At 43.4% G+C, this 22,788-nt stretch overlaps 1 protein-coding gene across 1 annotated transcript in view; it reads left to right on the top strand.

Moving 5' to 3' along the window:
• Positions 1 to 22,788, top strand: part of frem1a (Fras1 related extracellular matrix 1a) — a 160,989-nt gene that overhangs the window by 108,216 nt on the left and 29,985 nt on the right. Inside the window, exons 24-27 of the mRNA XM_080188538.1 lie at positions 1,630 to 1,894; positions 10,692 to 11,106; positions 12,032 to 12,233; positions 18,407 to 18,551. Coding sequence (XP_080044664.1) covers positions 1,630 to 1,894; positions 10,692 to 11,106; positions 12,032 to 12,233; positions 18,407 to 18,551 — 1,027 coding nt within the window. The remainder of the gene's footprint in view (positions 1 to 1,629; positions 1,895 to 10,691; positions 11,107 to 12,031; positions 12,234 to 18,406; positions 18,552 to 22,788) is intronic.

The raw sequence follows: 22,788 nt of genomic DNA, 5'->3' as shown, positions 1-22,788 counted from the left end.
ACCCACGGCAATATGGTGGACTTTTAACTGTCCTCTGGACTATTCAGTTCAAGGGCAATTATGGATGAGCAACAAATGCTACTTTTGCCAGTAAGACCCACAGATTAAAGAGAACCGAAAACTATTGGGACAACATAATATAAACTTCTGAAATTATACAATTTCGTAATGCTTATTTTAAGCAAAATATCTGATTTCTTAATTTGCAAGTTCAAAATATAATTTAGATTTGGGAATGTGCTTTTGAAAAGAATGGAAATACATGGAATTCTTGAGGGATCGGATTTCCAACTTAGACATCTATATTTATTTTTTTGGTGAAAACTTCATTTCTTATGAATTCGTAACAAAAGACACTGGTGTACCTAGCATTCAGTTTCCTTTTTCTCTTTTCCCAGTTGTTTTTTTTTTCTGCTTTCTGATTACTTATTTTGTATATCAGTCATTCGCAAATCCTGTCAAAGAAATCCTGTTCCTGTCATCCAAAAAATTTACAATGCTAAAGAAACAGAAGAGCAGCTACTCCACTCTTACTCAGAATCAAACTGAAATTAACGTTTTTGATAGTGAGACTGAGAAGACTCAGGCACACGAGGCAGACAAGCACTCACTTGCTTCTGTTATCCACTGCTACAGATTGATACTATTCTGTATCAAGCTTGGATGTTCGTACCATCAGCCTTAGAAAAGTTGGAAAGATCTGCAGGTTGAAAATCAATATATATGCACATGTTATGGACCAGAGCCCAAGTCCTGGGCCAGAATTTCTTGCTCCTAAAAATCCCAGATAATTGATGAAAGATGCAAAGCTTAAAACTAATCCTCTTATTGCAGAGAATGGGGTCATTGTCTGTGATTGTATATTGCTTCTAGCAAGCATAAATGAGTCTTGTTAAAGGTTTGACAGATTCACTTAAATTGGTTTTTAGTGTAGCTATTCACGCACTCAGGATTGTTCAAGTACTGCCCAATTTTGAATCACGTCTAACAGTCGCCATTTTGAGTTAGGTTTTGTAAGCATGGGCTGGTTGAATCTGATCTATACGCAGCCTACAAGCAAAGGATGTTCAAGCCTTGCACCTTTATATACTCACCAGGGAGCTTGGGAAGCCTACAGGTTCTCCATGGCAATGCTGAGACCAATCACAGTAAACTTGCTAACCAATCAGCACCCCTAACTCCTGTAGTATAAATTTTTGTGAAGGTTTGAAATTTGGCAATCTTGCATTTGTCCTGATGAGTCCTAGAATCTTTTCAGCAAAATATGGTATTCCTTTAGATTATGTTTTTCTAAGGATTTATTAACATGGTAAATTTACTTTCAAGGGTATTTCTAATAAACGAGGCAATAAATGGTTTAACGAATGCACAAAGATAACACAGAGAAACCTAATGCAAATTCAGTTGAAAGCTATTTCTTTTTCTCAAATCTTTTTATAAGGGTATATTTATTTACTTGTACTTCCTACTTATTGATATTAATCTTTCTTTGCTGGTCTTTAGCCTGAAGCTACTACACCTTCAGCCCTTTCATGAGTTAACTGCTATAAATGTGACTGTTCAGTTTTTGCAATTTTGATGTACTTGCTCATCTGAAAGTTTTTAATACAATCTTACTCATGTGTCCAGGTGAAATTGCCATTTTAATAAAACCACTCACCATCGTCAAGGGAGACAGGGGCACTTTGACAACGGCTGTCCTTCTTGCCTCTGATGGCACAAACAAACCTGAGGAGCTGCTTTATGTCATAACAGTGCCACCAACATACGGACAAATGGAATATATCAACTACCCTGGAGTGGCGATAACCAGTTTTAGCCAGATGGATGTGGCGGCTCAGACAGTTTCTTATACTCACAAAAGCAAGGCAGCAGCTACAAGTGATTCACTGAGGTAAGAATGTGTTTTTAAATGAAGGTTTTAAAACCATATTAATAAATAACAGAATCCATTAAATCAAACTATTGTTTGTCTCATGATCACACTTTCTGTATGCATTATTGATTATTTCTTTGTTAAGAACTTGGGGATATTAATATTCTTTTAATCATAAAGTAAAATTAAAATTTAATTATTAGCCACAAGTAGGCTTACATTGACACTGTAATGAAGTTACTGTGAAAATCCTCTAGTCGCCACATTCTGGTGTCTGTCTGGGTACACAGACAGAATTTAGCATGTTCAGTACACCTAACCAGCACTTCTTTTCGACTGTGGGAGGAAACCAGAGCATCTGGAGGAAACCCATGTGGACACGGGTAGAACATGCAGGCTCTGTAGAGACAGTGACCAAAGCCGAGAATCGAACCCGGGACCCTGGCGCTGTGAAACAGCAGTGCTAACCACTGAACTGCCCTATAGTTCGCAATACATGTATCGGCTAAAAATTTGTGCAGCTGATGTGTTGATATATTTATGAATCCCAAAAGGATACACTCTGATTGAGATGTGCCTCTGCAAGAATGCAATTTTTCATCTATCCAAATTAATTGCTGTAACATTGGCTGGCAGATGTAGAAGCAGCACGTCTAGCCTCTCTGTGAATATATAGTGCCTGTGTGAACAGCATTATGTAACTGGACTGATTATGACCAGTGGTGGATTTATAGTCAGTGAGGTCCTGTGCTCAGCTTCACTTTTTGTCTTCCTGCCCAGCCCGGGACCTGAATGCTGTAGCCCACTCCTTGCACACACACTCTGTTTCCGCCACCCTCACGCACACTGTATCGTCCCTCACCCCTCTCTCACACTCTCTTTCCACCATCCCTCCCACACAATATATCTTCCACCATCCCTCACGCACACTCTGTTTCCCCCACCCTTACACACAGTATATCTTCCCCCACCTCTTGCACGCACTCTCTCTCACCTCATCCAACCTCACACTCATTCTCTCCACTTTGCCACCACTGATACTGCAGTAAGAAATTTTGAGGTGCAGGAGCTCTAAGCAAATGTGTTGGCCGTATAATCTTTCAATCTTCTAATTATGTTGTTTTCCTATGTTTGACCTCCCAAATGTTAGTAAAACAATGCTTTCTTAAGTGGAAAATAATAATGCCAGTGGGTGTTTTATTTCAAACCGTGAATCATTGAATTATTAGTCTTTAGCACAGCTAGAAATTCATTATGTAACAGTTCAATTATGTAATTCAACTTGCTAAAAACATGATGTGCTGAGCTTTACATACAAAATATGGAATAAGTAACTTTTGGGTAAACAGAGTTAAGATAGCAATAACCACAATGGCAAAACAAGCTCAAGGGGCCTACTCTTGTTTGTTTGTATTTGGATATCAACGGTTGTGCTGCAGTGGGCCTGGAAATTTAAGTGGAGGGGTGGGGGGGAATAAATGGGATTTGCAACCAGTCGATGGAGATCTTCCTGATCCTTTTTTTTATAGCATAATCAGCCCTGTGCTAGGAATGGCACAATTACACCAGGCAAATACTCATTTTCATCTCTTTAGCAAGCCCAGAACTTGTCTAAGCTCACTAAAGTTTCTGCCCTTGTGGCTGGAATTTACACCAGTGGGCATCACATGTGGTCCCCATCAATGGGAACCAGGTGATGGTCTTGCTGGTGGGACCAGACGTCTTTGAGATCCCGTGAGATGTTGGGGTCAGAGGTGTGTCATTTTGGCAGTGCCAGCCTGGCACTGCCCAGTGCACACTCTGTCACTGGCAGCACTGCAAAGGTGATGGTGCCAGAGGGGATAGGGCCAGATGGGATGGTGCCGAGCCAGGGTAGGCAGTAGGGTGGTAGGGGGAGAACTCTGCAATGGAGGGGTGGGGACTGTTTCCAAGACTGGCTATCGGTAGGGAGAGTGAATCGGTGGGTGGAATTGGAGGCCGCCTGTGGGGGATTGTGGAGAGTGTCCATCAGTAAGACGGGGGCCAGTCATCGGGATACCGGGACTGGCCATTGGGAGGCTAGACTTGGCCAATGGGGGCGGGTGGGGGGGGGGCAGGGTAAGGGGGTACTGGAGGGGCTGAGGGCATTGGGGCCAGCAATCGGGAGGCTGGCAATGTCAGGGCTGGGAAGTGCTTGTCAACCGTTCTCCCAGTGTATTGGGAGATCGGTGCATGTGCAGTAGCCCTGACTGCAGCCTGATGCCAGCCTCTCTGGCATGATTAGGCCCCACCCCACCACTCCTGACACAAATCTGTTGATGAACCCTGTAGAGCACAAAGTTCCATAAATTTAACTCCACTAAGCTCGCCCAAAAAATGGTGGGAAAAACACATTCCCACACAGTAAAAAATTAAGACAACATTGTTGACTCACTCTCTCTCTCCCCGTCGCTCCCCCTCCTTCCCGCTTCCTTTTCCGCACCCTTACATTTAGAAGATGAATGTTGGTTTGGAGCCAGGAACTTTGTTTTTTGGGGAGAATTGCCCCCAACAATTTTACTCTATAAATTATTTCCATCAAGAAGCGTGTCCCTAGCTCCATTTCTGAAATCTTTGTTGATCCCTGAAAATTGAACCCATTCTTACAGCAGTTACCAAGTTAGCTGCAATAATAATTTTCTAACCAAATGATAGGAAGACTATTGATATGAATTGATGGGTTGTTAGGACATGGAAAGTTCCTACCAAGAATAGAAGGAGGGTTTTTACAGCCTTGCTCATCCCAAAACCATAAAATCCCGCCCGAGGGGTCAATGGACATTTCCATTGTCTGCCCCTCATCTGCTCTGATTCAGCGGCGGGGGGGAGGTAAAGTTCCAGCCAGGATGTTTCATTCATATCTGAGCCACATATTAAGCCACAGGGTCTGCCTCCTGTAATGCAGGATCGTGCCTGGACTGGCCCTGGTGCTGCCTGTGACCTTCTGTTTGCCTCAGTGCCAGGCAGCAACAATAAGACAAGTTGGTCTGGCTCCAAACCAATGTTCATCTTCTATCTGTAAGGGTGTGGAAAAGGCAACGGCAGAGAATGGGTGAGAGAGACAGAGAGTCAGCAATGTTGTCTTATCTTTTTAACTGCAGTGTCCTCCCTCATCCCTGTGTGGTGCAGCAGCTGGAGGCTGATCAACCCTGTGTGTTCCCCCTCAGCGAGCTTGAATGCCGAAGCCGATCCCCCATATCCCCTCATCCTGCTTCAAGCCTCATGTCCCTATTATCCCTCCTTTTATAACACTAATGGAATGTTTCATGGTCTGGTGGAAGTAGATGGGACACTTGGTTGCCCCATGCCTGTTCTCTTCATGGTCCCCCCCTGCCCCACCCTGCCTATGATTGCCTGTAGCCCTGACCCTTGACCTGGTGTCACCCCTGGGGCATTGCCTCTCCTCAAAGCTGAGGGACAGGTCCAAGAGGATGAGTGATAGGATGAATGAGAAGGGGCACAACTTGGTTTCACAGGCAAGGAAGATGCCTGCCGAAACCTCTTGGCTTCACATCACTCCACCTTATCTGAGGCAGTTTGATTGACCGCCTGGAGGTGGCACTCAACTGTATGACCTGGAAATTAATGTTCCATTTGTTGTACTCTGTTCCTTCAGTGCCCCCACCACTCCACCCTGGTCCAAAAATATCTGCTCCTTCCAGGAACTAGAGAAGACACTACACCTGATAAGAGGTGTGAATCTAAGGTGGAAGCTGGGCTGCAGTGAGTGATACAGTCACTTCCTTAAATGTGAGTGCTGATCGAAAGCTTGCCCAAAATCCAACAAGGTTCCTGTAGTATTAATTTTAGCCAGTGGGATACAGAGGAGACTAGAGGGAGCAGCGTCCTTCAGGGAGTATCCCCCGACTGTCTCAGCGATGTGTTTTTTTTACGTAAAATGGGCAACCTGGCAGCACATTGTTCACCTGCCGTTGGGCACCTTATCCTGTGTGTTATAACTTTTCCAAATTCTTTCCCTCATCTGGTGTGGGACTGTCAGTGAGGGGATTTCCATGAGTTGCTCCAACTGCCTGCTCTGATGTAAGCTTTCTAGGGGGAGAGGCCCTTGCTGTGTGTTGAGTTGAGTTTAGTGTTTCTCTGTGAGGCCAATACATGGTCAAGAGAAGGCCAGATTGTGGGTGAATAATTGGTACAAGTATACAGGGGTGCTGATGGCCTTGGTGCAGAGATTTATATTGCGTTTTGAGCTGAGAGAAGACGCACCGAGAAGTGTACAGTTCCTGAAACTAACATGGATAGGGTTATTAGGGTTATCTACCACACCTCAGAAACTGAATGAAAGCGTTCTTGCCAAAGCTTCCCCGTTCTGGGATGGGGGAAGAATTTTCCCACTACTCACGTCAGGCTGACTGGTCTACAATTCCTTTTCTCTCTTCCTTCCTTTTTAAATAGTGGGGTTACATTAATATACTCCAATCTGTAGGAACTGCTCTGGAGTCTATAGAATCTTGGAAGCTGACCACCAATACATCCACTATTTCTAGGCCACTTCCTCGAACACTTTGGAATGTAGATTATCTGAGGATTTATCGACCTTCAATCCCAACAGTTTCCCCAATACCATTTCTCTACTAATACTGATTTCCTTCAGTTCCTCCCACTCACTAAATCCTATGTTCCCAAACATTTTTGGTACGTTATTTGTGTCCTCCTTTCTGAAGACTAAACCAAAGTGTGTAGTCAGTTGGTCAGCCAATTCTCTGTTCTCCGTTATAAAATTCCCTGCTTCTAACTGTAAAGGACCTACATTTATTTTCACTAATCTTTTTCTCTCCACATACTGATGGAAACTTTTACAGTCAACTTTATAAGTTGCCCACAAGCATAATCTCGTATTCTATTCCTTCTTAATCCTTTTTTCCTCCTTTGCTGAATTCTAAACCATTCCCAATTCTCAGGAAAGTTGTTTTTCCTGGCCAATTTGTATGTTTCTTCCTTGGATCTGATACTATTCCTAATTGCTCTTATAAGCCATAGTTTAGCCACCTTTCCCATTTATTTTTGTGCGAAACAGGAATAAACAATTGTTGCAGTTCACTCATTTGCTTTTTGAGTTTTTTCCGTTGCCTACTCACTGTCATCCCTTTATGTCAAGTTCCCCAATCCATCATCAACTCGCCCTCCGTACTATTGTAGGTTCCTTTATTAAGACTCAGGGCCCTAGTCTCAGAGTCAACTGCGTCACCCTCCATTTTGATAAAAATTCTATCATATTGTGGTCGCTCATCCCCAAGGGATGATCACAACTAGATTGTTAATTATTCCTTTCTCAATACACAAGTATTCGCAGCAATCTTCAGCCAGAAATGCTGTGTGGATGATCCATCTCGGCCTGCTCCAGTTGCCCCCTGCATCTCAGATGCCAGTCTCCAGCCAATTCGATTCACTCCACGTGAGATCAAGAAATGGTAGGAGGCACTGGATATTGCAAAGGCAATGGGTCCTGATAACATTCCAGCAATAGTACTGAAGATTTGTGTGCCAGAACTTGCTGCTCCCCGAGTCAAGCTCTTCCAATACAGTTACAACACTGGCATCTACCCAACAATGTGGAAAATTACCCAGGTATGTCCTGCACATAAAAAGCAGGACAAATCCAACCCGGTTAATTAATGCCCAATCAGTCTACTCTCCATCATCGATAAGATGATGTAAGGGGCTATCAACAGCGCTATTAAGCAGCACTTGCTCAGCAGTAACCTGCTCAGTGACATCTAGTTTGAGTTTCGCCAGGGTCACTCAGCTCCTGACCCCATTACAGCCTTGGTTCAAACATGGACAAAAGAGCTGAATTCCAGAGGTGTAATTCAATGGTGTAACTATCACTGAGTCCCCCACTGTCAGCTGGGGGTTACCAATGACCAGAAACTCAACAGGATTCACCACATAAACACAGTGGCTACAAGAGCAGGTCAGAGACTAGGAATACTGCGATGAGCAACTCACCACCTGACTCTGCAGAGCTTATCCACCATATACAAGGCAAAGTCAGGAGTGTGATGGAAGACTCCCCATTAGCCTGGTGGGTGCAGCTCCAACAATACAGAAGAAGCTTGACACCATCCAGGACAAAGCAGCCTGCTTGATTGGCACCACTTCTACTAACATTCAATCCCTCCACCACCGACGCTCAATAGCAGCAGTGTGCACTATCTACAAGATGCACTGCAGCAATTCATCCAAGATCTTTAGGCAGCATCTTCCAAACCCACAACCACTTCCATCTAGAAGGACAAGGGCAGCAGATAAATGGAAACACCACTACCTGCAAGTTCCCTTCCAAGCCATTCACCATCCTGATTTGGAAATATATTGCCGTTCCTTCACAGTCACTGGATCAAAAACCTGGAATTCCCTCCCTACTGGCATTGTGGGTTAACCCACAGAACATGGACTGCAGCAATTCAAGAAGGCAGCTCACCACCACCTTCTCAAGAACAACTAGGGATGGGCAATAAATGCTGGCCAGCCAGTGACGCTCATGTCCCACAAATGAATAAAAAATAATACATTCCTCAACCACTGAACAGTGGCAGCAATATGTACCATCCACAGGATGAACTATAGGAACTCACCAAGGCTCCTTAGGCAGCACCTTCCGAACCCATGACTACTATCATCTAGTAAAAAGTCTGACAACACCAGGTTTTACAGACTTTTTACTGTGTTTATGCCAGTCCAACGCCGGCATACCCACATCATGACTACTATCATCTAGAACAGCTGTCTCCAAATTCCGATCCAGATGCGGCTCGCTGGGGACCGGCTGTAGTTTGGAGACCCCTGACCTAGAAAGACAAAAGCAGCATATACCTAGGACACCATCACTTGTAGCTTCCCCTCCAAGTCACTCACCATCCTGACTTGGAAATATATCAGCATTCTTCACTGTCATTGGATCAAAATCCTGCAACTCCCTCCCTCACAGCACTGTAGCTGTATCTGCACCTCAGTGATTGCAGCAGTTCAAGACGGCAGCTCCACATCACCTTCACAAGGGCTATTAGGGATGGGCAATAAATGCTGGTCTAGCCAGTGAGGCCCACATCCTATAAACGTATTTGAAAAAAGGAGACTGCCTCTACGAATATCACTCAGCTGATCCTGCTGCTGGCAACTGTGGGCCCGATCTTTCAGAGTGACCTATCAACAGACTTGATGATCATTCCAACCACTTCCTTTTATCTGTTTCAGATTTCCGGCATCTGAAGGATTGTACTTTTTTAAAAAACATAACTACAGTAGTTTTAAGTCATGTGCGTGCTGTTCATTTGTCACACCTTTACACTAATGGTAGCTGCCAAATAAGAAAATTTTGATTAGAGATTACTTTGCTCATGATGACCATACTAATAATAAATGGCTGTTGTCATACCCATTGAAAGCGTCCAATGAGATTAAATGTTGGGCTAGATTTTACCTTCTCCGACCGGCATGTTTGAAGGTTGGAGTTACACATAAAATCCAGCAGCTGGTCTTCTTACAGAGGGCATGGTCAGTGTCAGGAAGCCTGTCCACCTTCAGATCTATTGAGGGCCTTAAGTGATCAATTAATAGTCACTTAACAGTTTTGTTACACCCTTGCTGGTATTTTACCCACGTTGGGAGCTTGCAGTTTTAGTTGTAGCTGGTGTCGGGCAAGGGTAACATCTCCTTTGCGAGTCCCATGGCCCATTGGATTCAACCCCCCTGCCCTTTAACCCTTCCCAAGTCTCTTGAACTTTGAACTTTGTCCTCCTGATCACTCACCTATCAAGGTCAGATCCTATGGGCGGCACGGTAGCACAGTGGTTAGCACTGCTGCTTCACAGCTCCAGGGACCTGGCTCTGATTCCCGGCTTGGGTCACTGTCTGTGTGGAGTTTGCACATTCTTCTCGTGTCTGCGTGGGTTTCCTCCGGGTGCTCCGGTTTCCTCCCACAGTCCAAAGATGCGTGGGTAAGGTTGGTTGGCCATGCTAAAATTGCCCCTTCCCTTAGTGTCCTGAGATGCGTAGGTTAGAGGGATTAGCAGGTAAAATATGTAGGGATATGGGGGTAGGGTCTGGGTGGGATTGTGGTCGGTGCAGACTCGATGGGCCGAAGGGCCTCTATCTGCACTGTAGGAATCTATGATTTATGATTCTATGATGGGTTTTTGATGAGAGAGGGGATTAAGGGTTATGGGGAGAGGGCGGGAATGTGGAACTGAGCCACGACAGATCAGCCATGATCTTATTGAATGGCGGGGCAGGCTCGAAGGGCTAGTTGGCCTACTCCTGCTCCTATTTCTTGTGTTCTTATGTTCTTATGATCTATGACCTGTGCCCCTGGATTTGGTGAGACCAGATGTCCTAGCAGTGGCCACTGCTCCTGGATGGCGCTGCTGTGACTTCAGAGCTGTCAGCCATCTGATTCGCTTGCAGCTCTCTAAGGTGCAACTTCCTGTGAGAAATGGGTGGATGTGACATCTTCAGGAAATTAATGCTGCTCTTTATGTAAAACTGCTGTGGGGCAGCCATCGGGATTGTGGGCAAGCTCCATGTGACCTTTTAGCAGGGGGTTGGTGACCACAAGACCCCATAAAATCCAGCCTTCTGTGTAAGATGGCAACAGTTTGCCAGTATTAGGTATAATGTCATTCCACATGACATAGAGGCTTGTTTCTGAACTTTGTTACAGAGGCAATAGGACCCGAATCCCTGTTAAAGGTGTGTATTATTTTGTTATTTCATTTCTAGAGATGGTGAATCAGGAAAACTTGCTGAAGGCTGCCTTGCCTCTAACTCTCTTTGTTAGATTCATTGTCAGCAATGGGCTGTCCACAAGAAATGGAAGTCTAGACATCATCATTGAGAACATTGATCGCATCCTGCCCACACTGTCAACCAACAAAGGCATTCGATTGGTTGAAGGCTCCATGAAGTCCATTTCTGCCGAGGTGCTGCAGATATCCGACCCTGATACTGCCCCGCAGAACCTGACCTACATCATTGCACAGCATCCACAGTTTGGCCAACTCTACCACAGAGGGATTGTTCTTCATCAGCACAACTTCACACAGTTGGACATTGACAACATGGACATAGCATACAAACATGATGGAGGAGATTCACAGATTGACAGGTTCACCTTTATTGTCACTGATATGAGTAATCGTGGCTTTCTGGTCAATGGCAAATTGCAGAGTGAACCCTCTGTATTCACGATTGAGGCAAGTGGCTTAAGATTATCAGTGGCTTTACATATAAACCTTATCTCAAATTGAAAATGTAATCTAGTGAGCATATAACTATGTTAGCAGAACAACAGATTCCAGAGTGTAATATATAAGCTCAAGCTTCAGTCTTTACTGGCTTTCCTACATGCCCGAGGTTAAAATTCTAGCTTCCTTATAAAGGAAAATGGGAGCTTAGACTGGTGGAAGTAGAAACTCAGTAAGAAGTCTCACACCAGGTTAAAGTCCAACGCGTTTATTTGGAATCACGAGCTTTCAAAGCGCTCCTCCTTCATCAAGTGATTGAAGGAGCTGTGTTCTGAAAGTTTGTGGCTCCATGTAAACCAGTTGGACTTTATCTTGGTACTGTGAGACTTCTTACTGTGCCCACCCCAGCCCAGTGCCAGCATCTCCACATCAGAACTGGAAATTGATAGCCCTGAATTCTGCCCCCTGGTATAGAGTTCCATCAAGAACCCTGTGGGTAAAGATTTTTGCCAACTGTGCTAACTTGCTGTTACTATATCAATGAAAGTTGGGACATGAGTAACAGATTTAGAAGTAGGCAAATAATTATACTTAAGTTGAAAAGGGATTATTGTAATGTTGGAACTATTCCGTTGACTAGATACAGTGAATTATGAGTAGCACTTTTAATTGAAACATGAGAAGTGCTAATGGGAATTAATACACACATTATTTAAGATGCTTGCTAAAGTTGAACCCTTGACAGAGACTAAAGAGAAAAGATTAGACACATTTCCTTATTTGTTGCTTTGCTTTTGGGAGTCTCATTAAAAAGAAAGCGAAAGCTTTTTTCTCACTAATATTAGTGGTTGTAGAAAATGTTGAGCTTCAGTAACATAAAGAGATGAATGGTAAAGGGAAGCATTCTTTGGAATAATTTATTACCTTTGCTCAGGTGGACCATGTGGACAAGGCTGCCCCACGAATAGTTTATCTGCAGTGCCCGTCAAAAGTTGAGCTACTAAAAAGCGGGAAGTATGGAATCTACATCTCTTCTCACGACTTGAAAGCAACAGATAGCAATAGCAAAGATGAAGAACTCATTTTCCACATCTTACGTGCTCCTCATTTTGGTTACTTGGAAAACGTCACCACTGGTATAGTACTTTACACTAAAATTTTTATCAATATTTTTTCAATCATCTCTACTCTCATTTCACTAATGTTAATAGATTTATTAAAGAATATTTAAGAAGGTAGCAAGGGCAGCACAGTGGTTAGGACTGATGCCTCACTGCCAGGGACCTGAGCTTGATTCCCGGCTTGGGTCACTGTCTGTGCTGAGTTTGAGTGTTCTCCATATATATGCGTGGATTTGCTCCGGTTTCCCCTCTCAGTCCAAAAGATGTGCTTGTTAGGTGCATTGGCCATGCTAAGTTTTCCCTCGGTGTACCCAAACAGGTGCCAGAGTGTGGCGACTAGGGGATTTTCACAGTTACTTCATTATAATGTTAATGTAAGCCTACTTGTGACAGTAACACATAAATAAATAGGATAACCCACATAAGTATAAGCTAGTGAGCTTGACGTTAGTGATGGTGAAATTGTTGGAGAAGATTCTTAGAGAAGGAGTTGTACACACTTGGAACTGAATTGTCTTGTTAGTGACAAATAGCATGGTTTTGTACATTGGAGGTCATGTCTCACTAATTTAATTGAGTTTTTTGTAACAAATGATTTACGAGGGAAGGGCTGTGGATGTTGTCGACATGGACTTTAGTAAAGCATTTGACAAGGTCCCTCATGGCAGGCTGGTGTAAAGATTAAATCTCTCAGAATTGGAGGTGAACTATCTAGATGGATTCAAAACTGACTTGGCCATAGAAGACAGAGAGTAGCGGTGGAAGGGTGTTTTTCTGAATGCAGGTCTGTAACTAGTGGTGTTCTGCAGGGATCAGCGCTGGGACCTTTGTTGTTTGTAATACATATAAATAACTTGGAAGAAAATGTAGCTGGTCTGAGCAATAAGTTTGCAAATGATACTAAGATTGGTGGAGTTGTGGGTATTGATGAAGATTGTCAGAGTATATGGCAGGATATAGATATGCTCCCCTGGCTGTTTTTTTCGAGGCAGCAGGAAGTGTAGTCAGAGTCAGTGGAAGGGAGGCTGGTTTGTGTGATGGACTAGGCTACATTCACAACCCTTTGTAATTTCTTGAAGTCTTGGTCAGAGCAGGAGCCATACCAAGTTGTGATAGGTTCAATGAGACTTTGTTCCCTCCTATCAACGGCAAACAGTAGCATGTATCATCATACCCCAGTCTAATAATAACTTCATCGAACTGGAATATTGTTATTAACTAATCAGGTTCACACCAGTTATGCATAAGAAATGTGGCCTAGGGATTTCGTGAACCCTTTCCAAGATCACAGACACTGTTGCAACTGTAGCAACAATGAAAGTTGTGAATCTTCAACTTTCATCTTTACTGTGGGCACTGGAATAACATCTTCAACCCTTTTAGTCCCATGTTCCATGTCTGTTTGAGGATAACTTTTGACCTTCCTGCTCAGTAACATCAACTTCTGTTCCCATGTCTGTTATATGTGTATTTGAGTATTTTCAGACTCCTGAACTAACTTTAGGCCCACCATGACATTGACTCTGCGCATTGCTGTAACCTGAAACTTTTACCACAACCTGAGACATTACTGTTTCTTATAAATCCTTTATGCCATCTGGATATGGCCAACCTTCCTACGGCAATAGAACTCTAACTAGAAATAGAGACGTTTAAATGTTTAGTGGCTACCATGGCAATTGTAGAATCCAAATATTTGACTCTGAGGTTGCAAACTAGACTGCCTGATTCCTGCTGAAATCTAGTACAGTTCAGCAAAATAACAGATAGATAAATGGTTAATTGGAATATCATCATGGTGGCAGGTGCCAAGTTGTGATGATACAAATAAAACAAGTAACCATAATTCATAACAGTTATAAACTATAATTAAAAATCAAATATAAAGTTTAGGTATGCAAGTAATTACAACATGTTTCATTCTACTGTACTATTTTCTATTAAATTCAGGTTAAGTTTATTAGTTTCTTCCTTGCACTTTGCAACCATTCTGTTGTGGCATTTCCAAGGCCATGGTCTCATCCTACGCATCCTTCCATGTCAACAGAAGTTTGGCCTAGGGCGGCATTGTGTGGCACAATGGTTAGCACTGCTGCCTCGCAGCACATGGGACCCAGGTTTAATTCTAGCTTTGGGTGACTGTGTGGAGTTTGCATATTCTCCCCATGTCTGCGTGGGTTTCCTCGGGTACTCTGGTTTTCTCCCACAGTCCAAAGATGTGCGGGTTAGGTTGATTGGCCGTGATAAATTGACCCTCGTGTCAGGGGGATTAGCAGGGTAAATATGTGAGGTTACAGGAATAGGACTGAGGTAGGATTTTGTTTGGTGTAGACTCAATGGACCAAATAGCCTTCTTCTGCATTGTAGGGATTCTGTGAACGTATTCTATGATTTTACTGTTCTTCAGTTCCCTTCACCAAGAAAGTCTCTCTGAGTTTGATTTCTAAGTTCAAGCTATGCTCACTGTGGTGGGGTTTTCTTTGATTTGACAATGTGATCTGGCTTGACAACATACTATTTCAAAGAATGCAATGCTCAGTCTTCATCATGCCACAATATAAGTCCAGAATTTCAGCCTATTCCATCGTACTGGAGTGTCACAGACAAAACTGATTTGATTTTATCTCAACAGCATCAGGCCCAAGCATGATGAAGAAAACAGCTTATTTATCCCCATCTCCGAATTTATTTGTTTTCAGCCAAATATGCAACCTTGGTTTAGTGACTTTGTTTGGCTTAAATTTCCTTATTATCCTCAAATGAACACCAGTCCCATTTTTCAGTATGTACCATGCTAACTCACTGTGTATCTGAACACAATGTATACACTGAGCACCAAGCATTCATGTGTTTGGCTGGACAATGTCAAATGATTTACTCTAAACCTATCAATTTTGTAATTACTGGCATGTGATCTCTGTGTCATACACTGCTGCACCAATAGATGGCAACATAGCAGCAAATGCACTTCATTCTCACTGGAATGTGTGTTTTGTTTATTCACGGTAATAAAATCACATCTAAACACAATGATAACATCTAAAATGTAGACATGTTTCTTCTAAGCCAGCTATAATTCTCATACAACTATTTTGATGCTTCTGAAAGAGTATTAACTTGATGGGCTTCCTTCTGACCGTTGCCTGACAAAACCCCAGTGACCTTAATCAAAGCCATGTTATAGACTCCATCACAGAATACAATCTCATCATGCAACGATATTATCAACTTCTGTTTTGTTAAGCTAATTTTCCCATTATATTATAGACTATCTGCAATAAGCTTATGAGGCCAGTCACCATCACCCTTTATTTACAACACGCTCAAAGGGCTGCTCAGCAGCTGCTCAGCAGCTGCTCCTTCCCTATTGAGCGAGCTTCCACTTTCCTCATAGGGAGCCCATAATTTATGATGACCATGGGGCAATCTATTGACAATTCCCCCATGGCCATCGTAACATCCCTCCCACCTCAAGTCCATTTGTTCCCCAACACCCCACCACCTTTTCTGCTGCTTAGCGATCACCCTGGGGTCGATTGGAGGCAGGTCCGAATCAGGGGGTGCAAAACGTATTGGACACCCTGGCTTCCGAAGGGACCATCGTAAAGTCACTGCCTCTGGATCTTCCTGAGGCCGTGCCTCAGTTGGGGCACCAGTCACTTCTGGTTCGGAATCTGTCCTTGTTATCCAGAGGGTAGATGCAGTGTCAAACTCTAGTCGTGGTTCAATGCTGGCAATGGTCGTCACCATAGCTGGTAATGAAGTCTGCACTGGCACGGGCTCCTTACTCCAGAGATGGTCCAAGTGCTTCCTGACAATTTTGCCTGGAATTGGACCTTATAAGACACAGGCCCCTTTTTGATCCCGGGGACTCAGATGAGGCTATCGCCGAAGATTGTGACATGGTCTGTGTTACTGGTTTTGAATGCTTTTTCTATCCTTGCAGAATCATATTTCTTCTTCTGGTTCCCTTGCTGGAACATCAGGCTCTCTGCCAGGTTTGGGGACAGTAAGCTTAATCTTGTCTGAAGCCTCCATCACATTAACAATTCCACTTGGGTGACTCCTGTCGTTATGTGAGGGTTGTCCTATAGTTGAAGAAAAACTGCTCCAGTTCAGCCAATCAATTTGATAACAGGTGATAGGGTGCTGTCTTAATGTGTTTGATTCCATTGGAAAGTATTGTCAGAGACCAGAACCTCAGGTGTCCCATGCATGCAGAAACATTGTCGTAGTTTCTCTGTGGTAGCACAGGAATTGGTGGAGTTCATGAGATGCATCTCCAACAATTTGGAGTATATGTTGACTACAATTAACACCATGGAACCCAAAAATGGCTTGGCAAAGTTCACATTGTCCTCCCCTTGTCCTCCACTGGATCTTGCCATCTACTTGATAGCCCAAATAGGTCATGGCACTTGCTTACAAGACACATTTTTCCCTTTTCAGAGTGTACCCTGTCCTTTGAAAATTGTGGTAAGACCTTTTCCAGGTTTGCTAGGTGTTCCAAAGTTCCTGTGACCAAGACACATCCAGGTACTCCACTACCTGAGGTAACCCTTGGTGTATGTTTCCATGACTCATTGAAAAAGGATGCATGTAGATGAGATCTGAAGGTTGGGTGAGTGTAGGCTTCTGTGCATATTAATTGTCACGTATTTTCAGGAAGGTTCATCTAATTCAGGACTGCCCTTCCTGTCCTGAAGCTGGATTAGTCTGCTTCCTGACATCCCCGTAGTCCCTGCACTACTTTCTCTGCATTCTCCAAGGACAGAGCTATCTCAAAGGCCTACTGTGGATCCAAATTGGGCTCTACCCATAATTGTTTTTGGACTAACAGTTAATTTCACAGACCAGTCTATCTCGCAACAAGTCGCTCAGGGGTGGCATGATTTCACAGTTTTTGTAACGTGGTTAGAAATTTGTTGATGTATCCCTAGGGGTTTGACCTGTTGTTAAATCGGTATCACCAGATTATGATGAAGTGTTTTGGATCATAATAGTGAATTCATTAAAGATTTGGAGTCAGGGGCATGAGAGTAGGTTAGGCTTTTTATTATACTGTAGGATAGGACCCCTTATGCCATCAGCAGGACCACTTTCTGCTTCTTGTCCCTCCAATATTGTTGGCCTGATAAAGTAATGCTTGCACTCTGTTTATTGGGCCCAGTCTTCTATACTTGCATTGTAGGTTTCAAGTTTACCAAAAAGAGGAATTTTCTGACTGGAGGATTATTTCTCTCGACAGTAAAGATGGTTCGGAGAGAAGAAAAAGACTTGCTTTACTCCTCATCGTCAATGGTACCAAGGCCAGTCTTCCGTGATCATCACCCTTTATTTACAATATGCTCAAAGTGTCACTTAGCGGCCACAGGGTACAGATGAGCCCCAAAATCTTTCAACTGCCAACCTCCACGTGCCTAATAGGGGTGCTCATATTCTATAAGGGAGATCTATCAGTGATCCCCCGTGGGCATTATAAAACTATCCAACAGTACGGAGGCATGTGATGATGATGCTGTGAAGGTCAACGGGGTAGCCTTGTCTTTTCTCCTTGTAAATGTTCAATTTCTTGCAATTACGTGATGCAAATATTACCTTGTATTTGTGTGAGGAAATATCTGCTATTTCAGGCCAAAACAATTGTCCTCTTGTTCTGAGACTCTGCTCTTAGTTCCACACTCTCCAGCCAAGGGGGAAGAAAACCTGTCAGTATCAACCCTGTCAAACTCTGAGAATCTCACTCCAGACAGTCTCGGTCCCTGCTTCTCATTGAAGAATCCTCTCAGTGCAAGGATAAATTTATTGAAGTCTCAATGGACTGTCTTGTCAAAGCAGTGAGGGACAGGCAGCTGTCAGTCTACGTCCTACGTTTTAATGGGCGGGTTTTCCTGCCTCACTCGTCCCAAAACTGGAAAATCCCATCTGAGGTCAGCAGACTTTTCTGGGGTCCGCCGCACGCCTGCTCCGATTCCCATGGTGGGGGGTGGGGGGGGGCGGGGCGGGGATGGAAAAGGGAAAATTTGCCGCAATGAATGTAAAATGAAAACACACTAGCAATGCATTACTCTAATCCTCGATTTATTTTCGATCACAAGGTATCAAATTAACTGATGAAACACTGACTGAAATGCTGTTCTTAGGTACTTTTAAAAGATGCACTGATCTTGTGATTTGTTGCTGCCTAGGGGGATTTATTCGTAATAAGTTCACGCAGAAAGACCTGAACAGCAGACGCATCATTTACATCATAAGACCTTCTTCAGAAGTAACATCAGACAGTTTGGAGTTTCAAGTTGCAGATTCTACAGGAAACTTGGCTGTTCCTCAGATGTAAGATATGTGTAAATTTCAGTAACCTTCTGGCTCAATTTAACCAACAGTGAGTGAACTTGTGAATTTTCTGCTGAGAATGAGAATTGAGCAATTAAACATGTGGCTGGAAAGCTGGTGTTGGGAGGACATAAGACTTCTGAGGCATTGGGGTCTGTTCTGGGGAAGGTGGGAATTGTACAGGTCAGACAGACTATACCTGAACAGGACTGGGATGAATATCCTCGCAAGGAGATTTGCCACTGCTGATAGAGGGGAAATTTTAATTGGATTGATGAGGGAATGGGAACCTGGAGGTAAATGCAGAGCAGGGAAAAGAACGTGGGAAATTAGTGAGTGTCCTGTGAAAGACTGAAGAAGCGCAGGTTAAAGAATGTACTATACAGGAATTTGGTAATGTTAGAAGGTGTATATGTAAATACAAAGAGCATGGTAAATAAAATCCATTAGCTGAGGGTACATCAGACACATGGAAGGTTGATAGCATCAATATAATAGAAACTTGGCTTGAAGAGAAAAAATGGCAGCTCAACATTTCTGGATTTAGAGTTTTCAGGCGGCAAAGAAAAGGGTATAAAGATGGTGGGGGTTGTCGAATTAATAATTAAATTGTAGCAATGAAGAGGGAGTTGAAAGATAAGCAGATTAGGTGGATTGGCTATGGTGAGTGGGTGGAGTTGCAGGGTTGGGGTTGGGTGGATAGGTGTGCGGGAGGGGGCTCCTCAGTAAGATGCTCTTTCAGAGGGTTGATGCAGACTTGATGGATTGAATGGCTTCCTTCTGCACTGTAGAGATTCTATGGGATGTTATTGCTAAATGAAGCATCAAATTAGTCTATATGGATTGAACTCAGATAAAAAGGAGCAGCCACAATCCTAGGAGTGTAATATAGACATCCAAGTAGTGGATGGGAGTTAGAAGAGCAAATCTGTAAGAAAATTTCTGAGTACAGAAGTAATAGGGCAAGAGTCACAGCTTGCAAACATTCCTGCTGTGAAATGGAAAGGAGTTACATCTGATAGTGTCCAGGGGCTATTAGGTCCTCACAGTCAGAAGTCAGAACTGTGGGAAAACTATTAAGCTGGACTCTGGGGCTACTTTTTGGAAAACATATTCATTTATTGGTGCTGCTACAGAATCCAGGTTAATTACACAGGACAGACACCCCATTGCCCTAGAAGTAACAGCAAGCCAGATTTTTAAATTTGAACTTCTAGAGGGATAAGCACAACTAAATAGTTTCATTCAAAACTGAAAATGGTACTTTGTGGATGACAGTAATGCAGCCTTGGGGGTTGAAGGGGGACGGCACAACTGCATCAGTTGGGCCATCTCATTATTGAAGGGGAGCTGCAAGTTAACAATTAATGCCATTCATCCATCAATGGCCAAATGGATCCCATTGATTTATCATCCGAAAACAAGTCAATGAGTGGCATTCTGAGCCTTATTGGTTCAATGATATAATTCACAAGTTCTCACCCCATACAGAGCTCTAGATGTCATATCTGTTGAATTAATTGCTACTAACTTCTGTGTGTGTGCTAGAGTGCCAGTGTAAGATCACACGTGGAGTAATGCAACCTAAAATGCCAAAGCTTAGCTCCCAACTTGTCCTACAAGTCTCCTATTCACAGCATTGTTTTAAACACCCTTTAATCATTCTGGTCTTCAATGCATCTGTCCAGGGAGGGGACAAAATTGAAATGGATCCAGTGGTCCAGGGAGCTTTTTTATGAGTCCTCATTGGAAACACAGGAAGGTGATATGATGGACATGAGGGATCATCAATAGGTCTCCCTGTGGGCTTCGTAGAATAAAAGGTGCCTGATTAGGTGAGCGAAGGATCATCCAAGAGAGAAGGAACACTGGGCCATTTAAAGCAATTGGCTCCACTCAGCCCAGCATTTGAAAGACTCAGGGCTGATCTGCACTCTGTGGCCACTGAACAGTATTTTGAACACATTATGAATAAAGGGCGATGGACACGGTAAGATTATTACATTGGCGCTGAGGAGTAAAACAAGTTTTTTTTTCTTCCCTCTGGGCCATCACTGTCAAGACAGTAATCCTCCGGTAAGAAAAATGCCTTTTTTTGATAAACTTGAAGCCCATGATGCAAGCACAGAAGACTGGACTCGATATGTTGGTCACGTGTATTATTTTTTGGGTTAACAATATTGAGGGTGACTATTTGCAAGAAATAATCCTGTTGACGTCATGTGGGGGGTTCCGACCTTCAGTGTAATAAAAAGCCTGACCTATCCGGATGCCACGAACTCTATAACCTTTAATGAATTGGTGGGCTTGATTATAGGCTATTATGATTCGGAACTTTCCATAATATTCCAACGATACTGCTTGAACTCGGCAGTGTGAACCCCTTGGGAATTTGTTTGACCAGGTAATAAAATTGCCAGAGCATTGTGAATCCAGGCCACCCCCGAATGACATGTTACGGCCAGTTCAAAGAAACTATTGGCAGAACCCAATTTGGATCTGAAGTAGGCCATTGATAAAGTTCTATCGTTGGAGAATGCAAAGAAAGGAGGGCAGGAACTATCAGGGATGTCACATAGTAGCGTCCTCTGATTGGGAGGGAATGAGTCTCACACAACATTTATCCTTCAACTGAGAAAGATCCCTTACAGCAGTGGAGTAAGCTGCATCACCAGACAATCAAGGAAGGTCAGGGACAGCCTTCAGACTGCTGGGGAGTACATTCCAGAAGGCCATAGATGCCTGACAGTGGTCCCAAATGCTCCAGGAGAGCACAAATGAGGCAAAATATGGGGACGTTGAAAACACATGCTATTTCGAAAATGCAGGTATGTTCAGAACCAGGAACAGGGACAATGCAATTAATCTGCATCTCCACGATAAAAGCTGCCCCCATAAGATTAGAGTTCTTACTAAATGGCCACCCAGTAAAAATGCAAGTGGATGTGGGGGTTGTGGTCTCTGTTATTGGTAAACAGACTTATAATTGCCTCTGGGCTTTTATTCAGCTCCTAAACATAGAAAGCACAAAGGCCAGGCTGGCCACCTACAGGGGGGAACCATTGCAGATAAAGGGTACAATGATGACCCTATGACTTACAGGCAGCATTCAGCTTAACTCTGATTCAGCCTAGCCTTATGGGAGCGATTGGCTCCAACACATCAGACTGAACTGGCTGGAGATCTTCAGGCTGGGTGCAGGAGACTGTACGAAGTCATCAATACATGCCTCAAAATCTTCCATGAAGGGTCTGGAAAAATAAGGGGAGCCAAAGCTAATATCTACATCGACTCCATTCCTACACTTGAATATTTTAGACTGACACCAGCTCCAAAGTAGACTCAGAACAGGAATGCCTGGAAAGGTGGGCATAATAAGACTCGTACAATTCGCAGAGAGGGTCTCACCTGTTCTTCCTGACCTGAAGCCGGATAAGTCAGTTTGACTTTGTGAAGACTATAAGCTTATTGTCATTGGGTTTCTAAACTTGACAGATACCCCATGCTCTGGATTTAAAACCTGTATGTCGGGTTAACTGGAGGCCAAACATTTTCAAAGTTAGCTGTGAGCTATGCATCTCTCCAACTTCGGGACAAGCCTTCCCGAAAGTGCGTGACAATCAATATGCCCAAAGGCCGACAAAAAAAACCTTACTTTTGATTTTCATCTGAATGCTCCAGTTTTCAATAGGTCATGGAGAACATACTCGAAGGGTTGCCTCAGGTAGCAATGTACCTGAACGATGTCTTGGTCACAGGAATTTTGGAATACGAACATCTAGCAAAGCTGGAAGAGGTCTTGACATGGTTATCAGATGTCAGGGAATAGGCAATGTGGGGCACCATTTTTTCTGAAAAGGGATATGTTTTCTAAGAAAGTGCTGTGACTTATTTGGGTTATTGGGTGGAAGACAAGGTGAAGACCATTCAGGAGATGACAACTCCAAGGAACCCCACAGAATTTAAATCCTTCCTGGGTTTAGTAGATTATTATGGAACTTTATCCCTAATTCAGTTTCTATGCTGCCCCCCTTGCATGTCCTACTATGGAAGTGCTCTTGGAGGGTGCCTCAGCTGGAGACTTGCAACAGAATTAAACAATAACTTTTATCCTCTAATTTATTGACCCATTTTGACCTCAAAATGGACCTTCTCTTGACATGCGATGCCACCCACTATGGGATTGGGACAGTACTGGCATATTTACTGGAGAAATGGAACAAAGGAGTGTATTGCA

Source organism: Carcharhinus amblyrhynchos, chromosome 5 (genome assembly GCF_965287045.1).
Source record: "Carcharhinus amblyrhynchos chromosome 5, sCarAmb.v2.hapA, whole genome shotgun sequence".
NCBI classification, from domain to species: Eukaryota; Metazoa; Chordata; class Chondrichthyes; order Carcharhiniformes; family Carcharhinidae; genus Carcharhinus; species Carcharhinus amblyrhynchos.
This window is presented reverse-complemented; position numbering and strand designations above follow the sequence as displayed.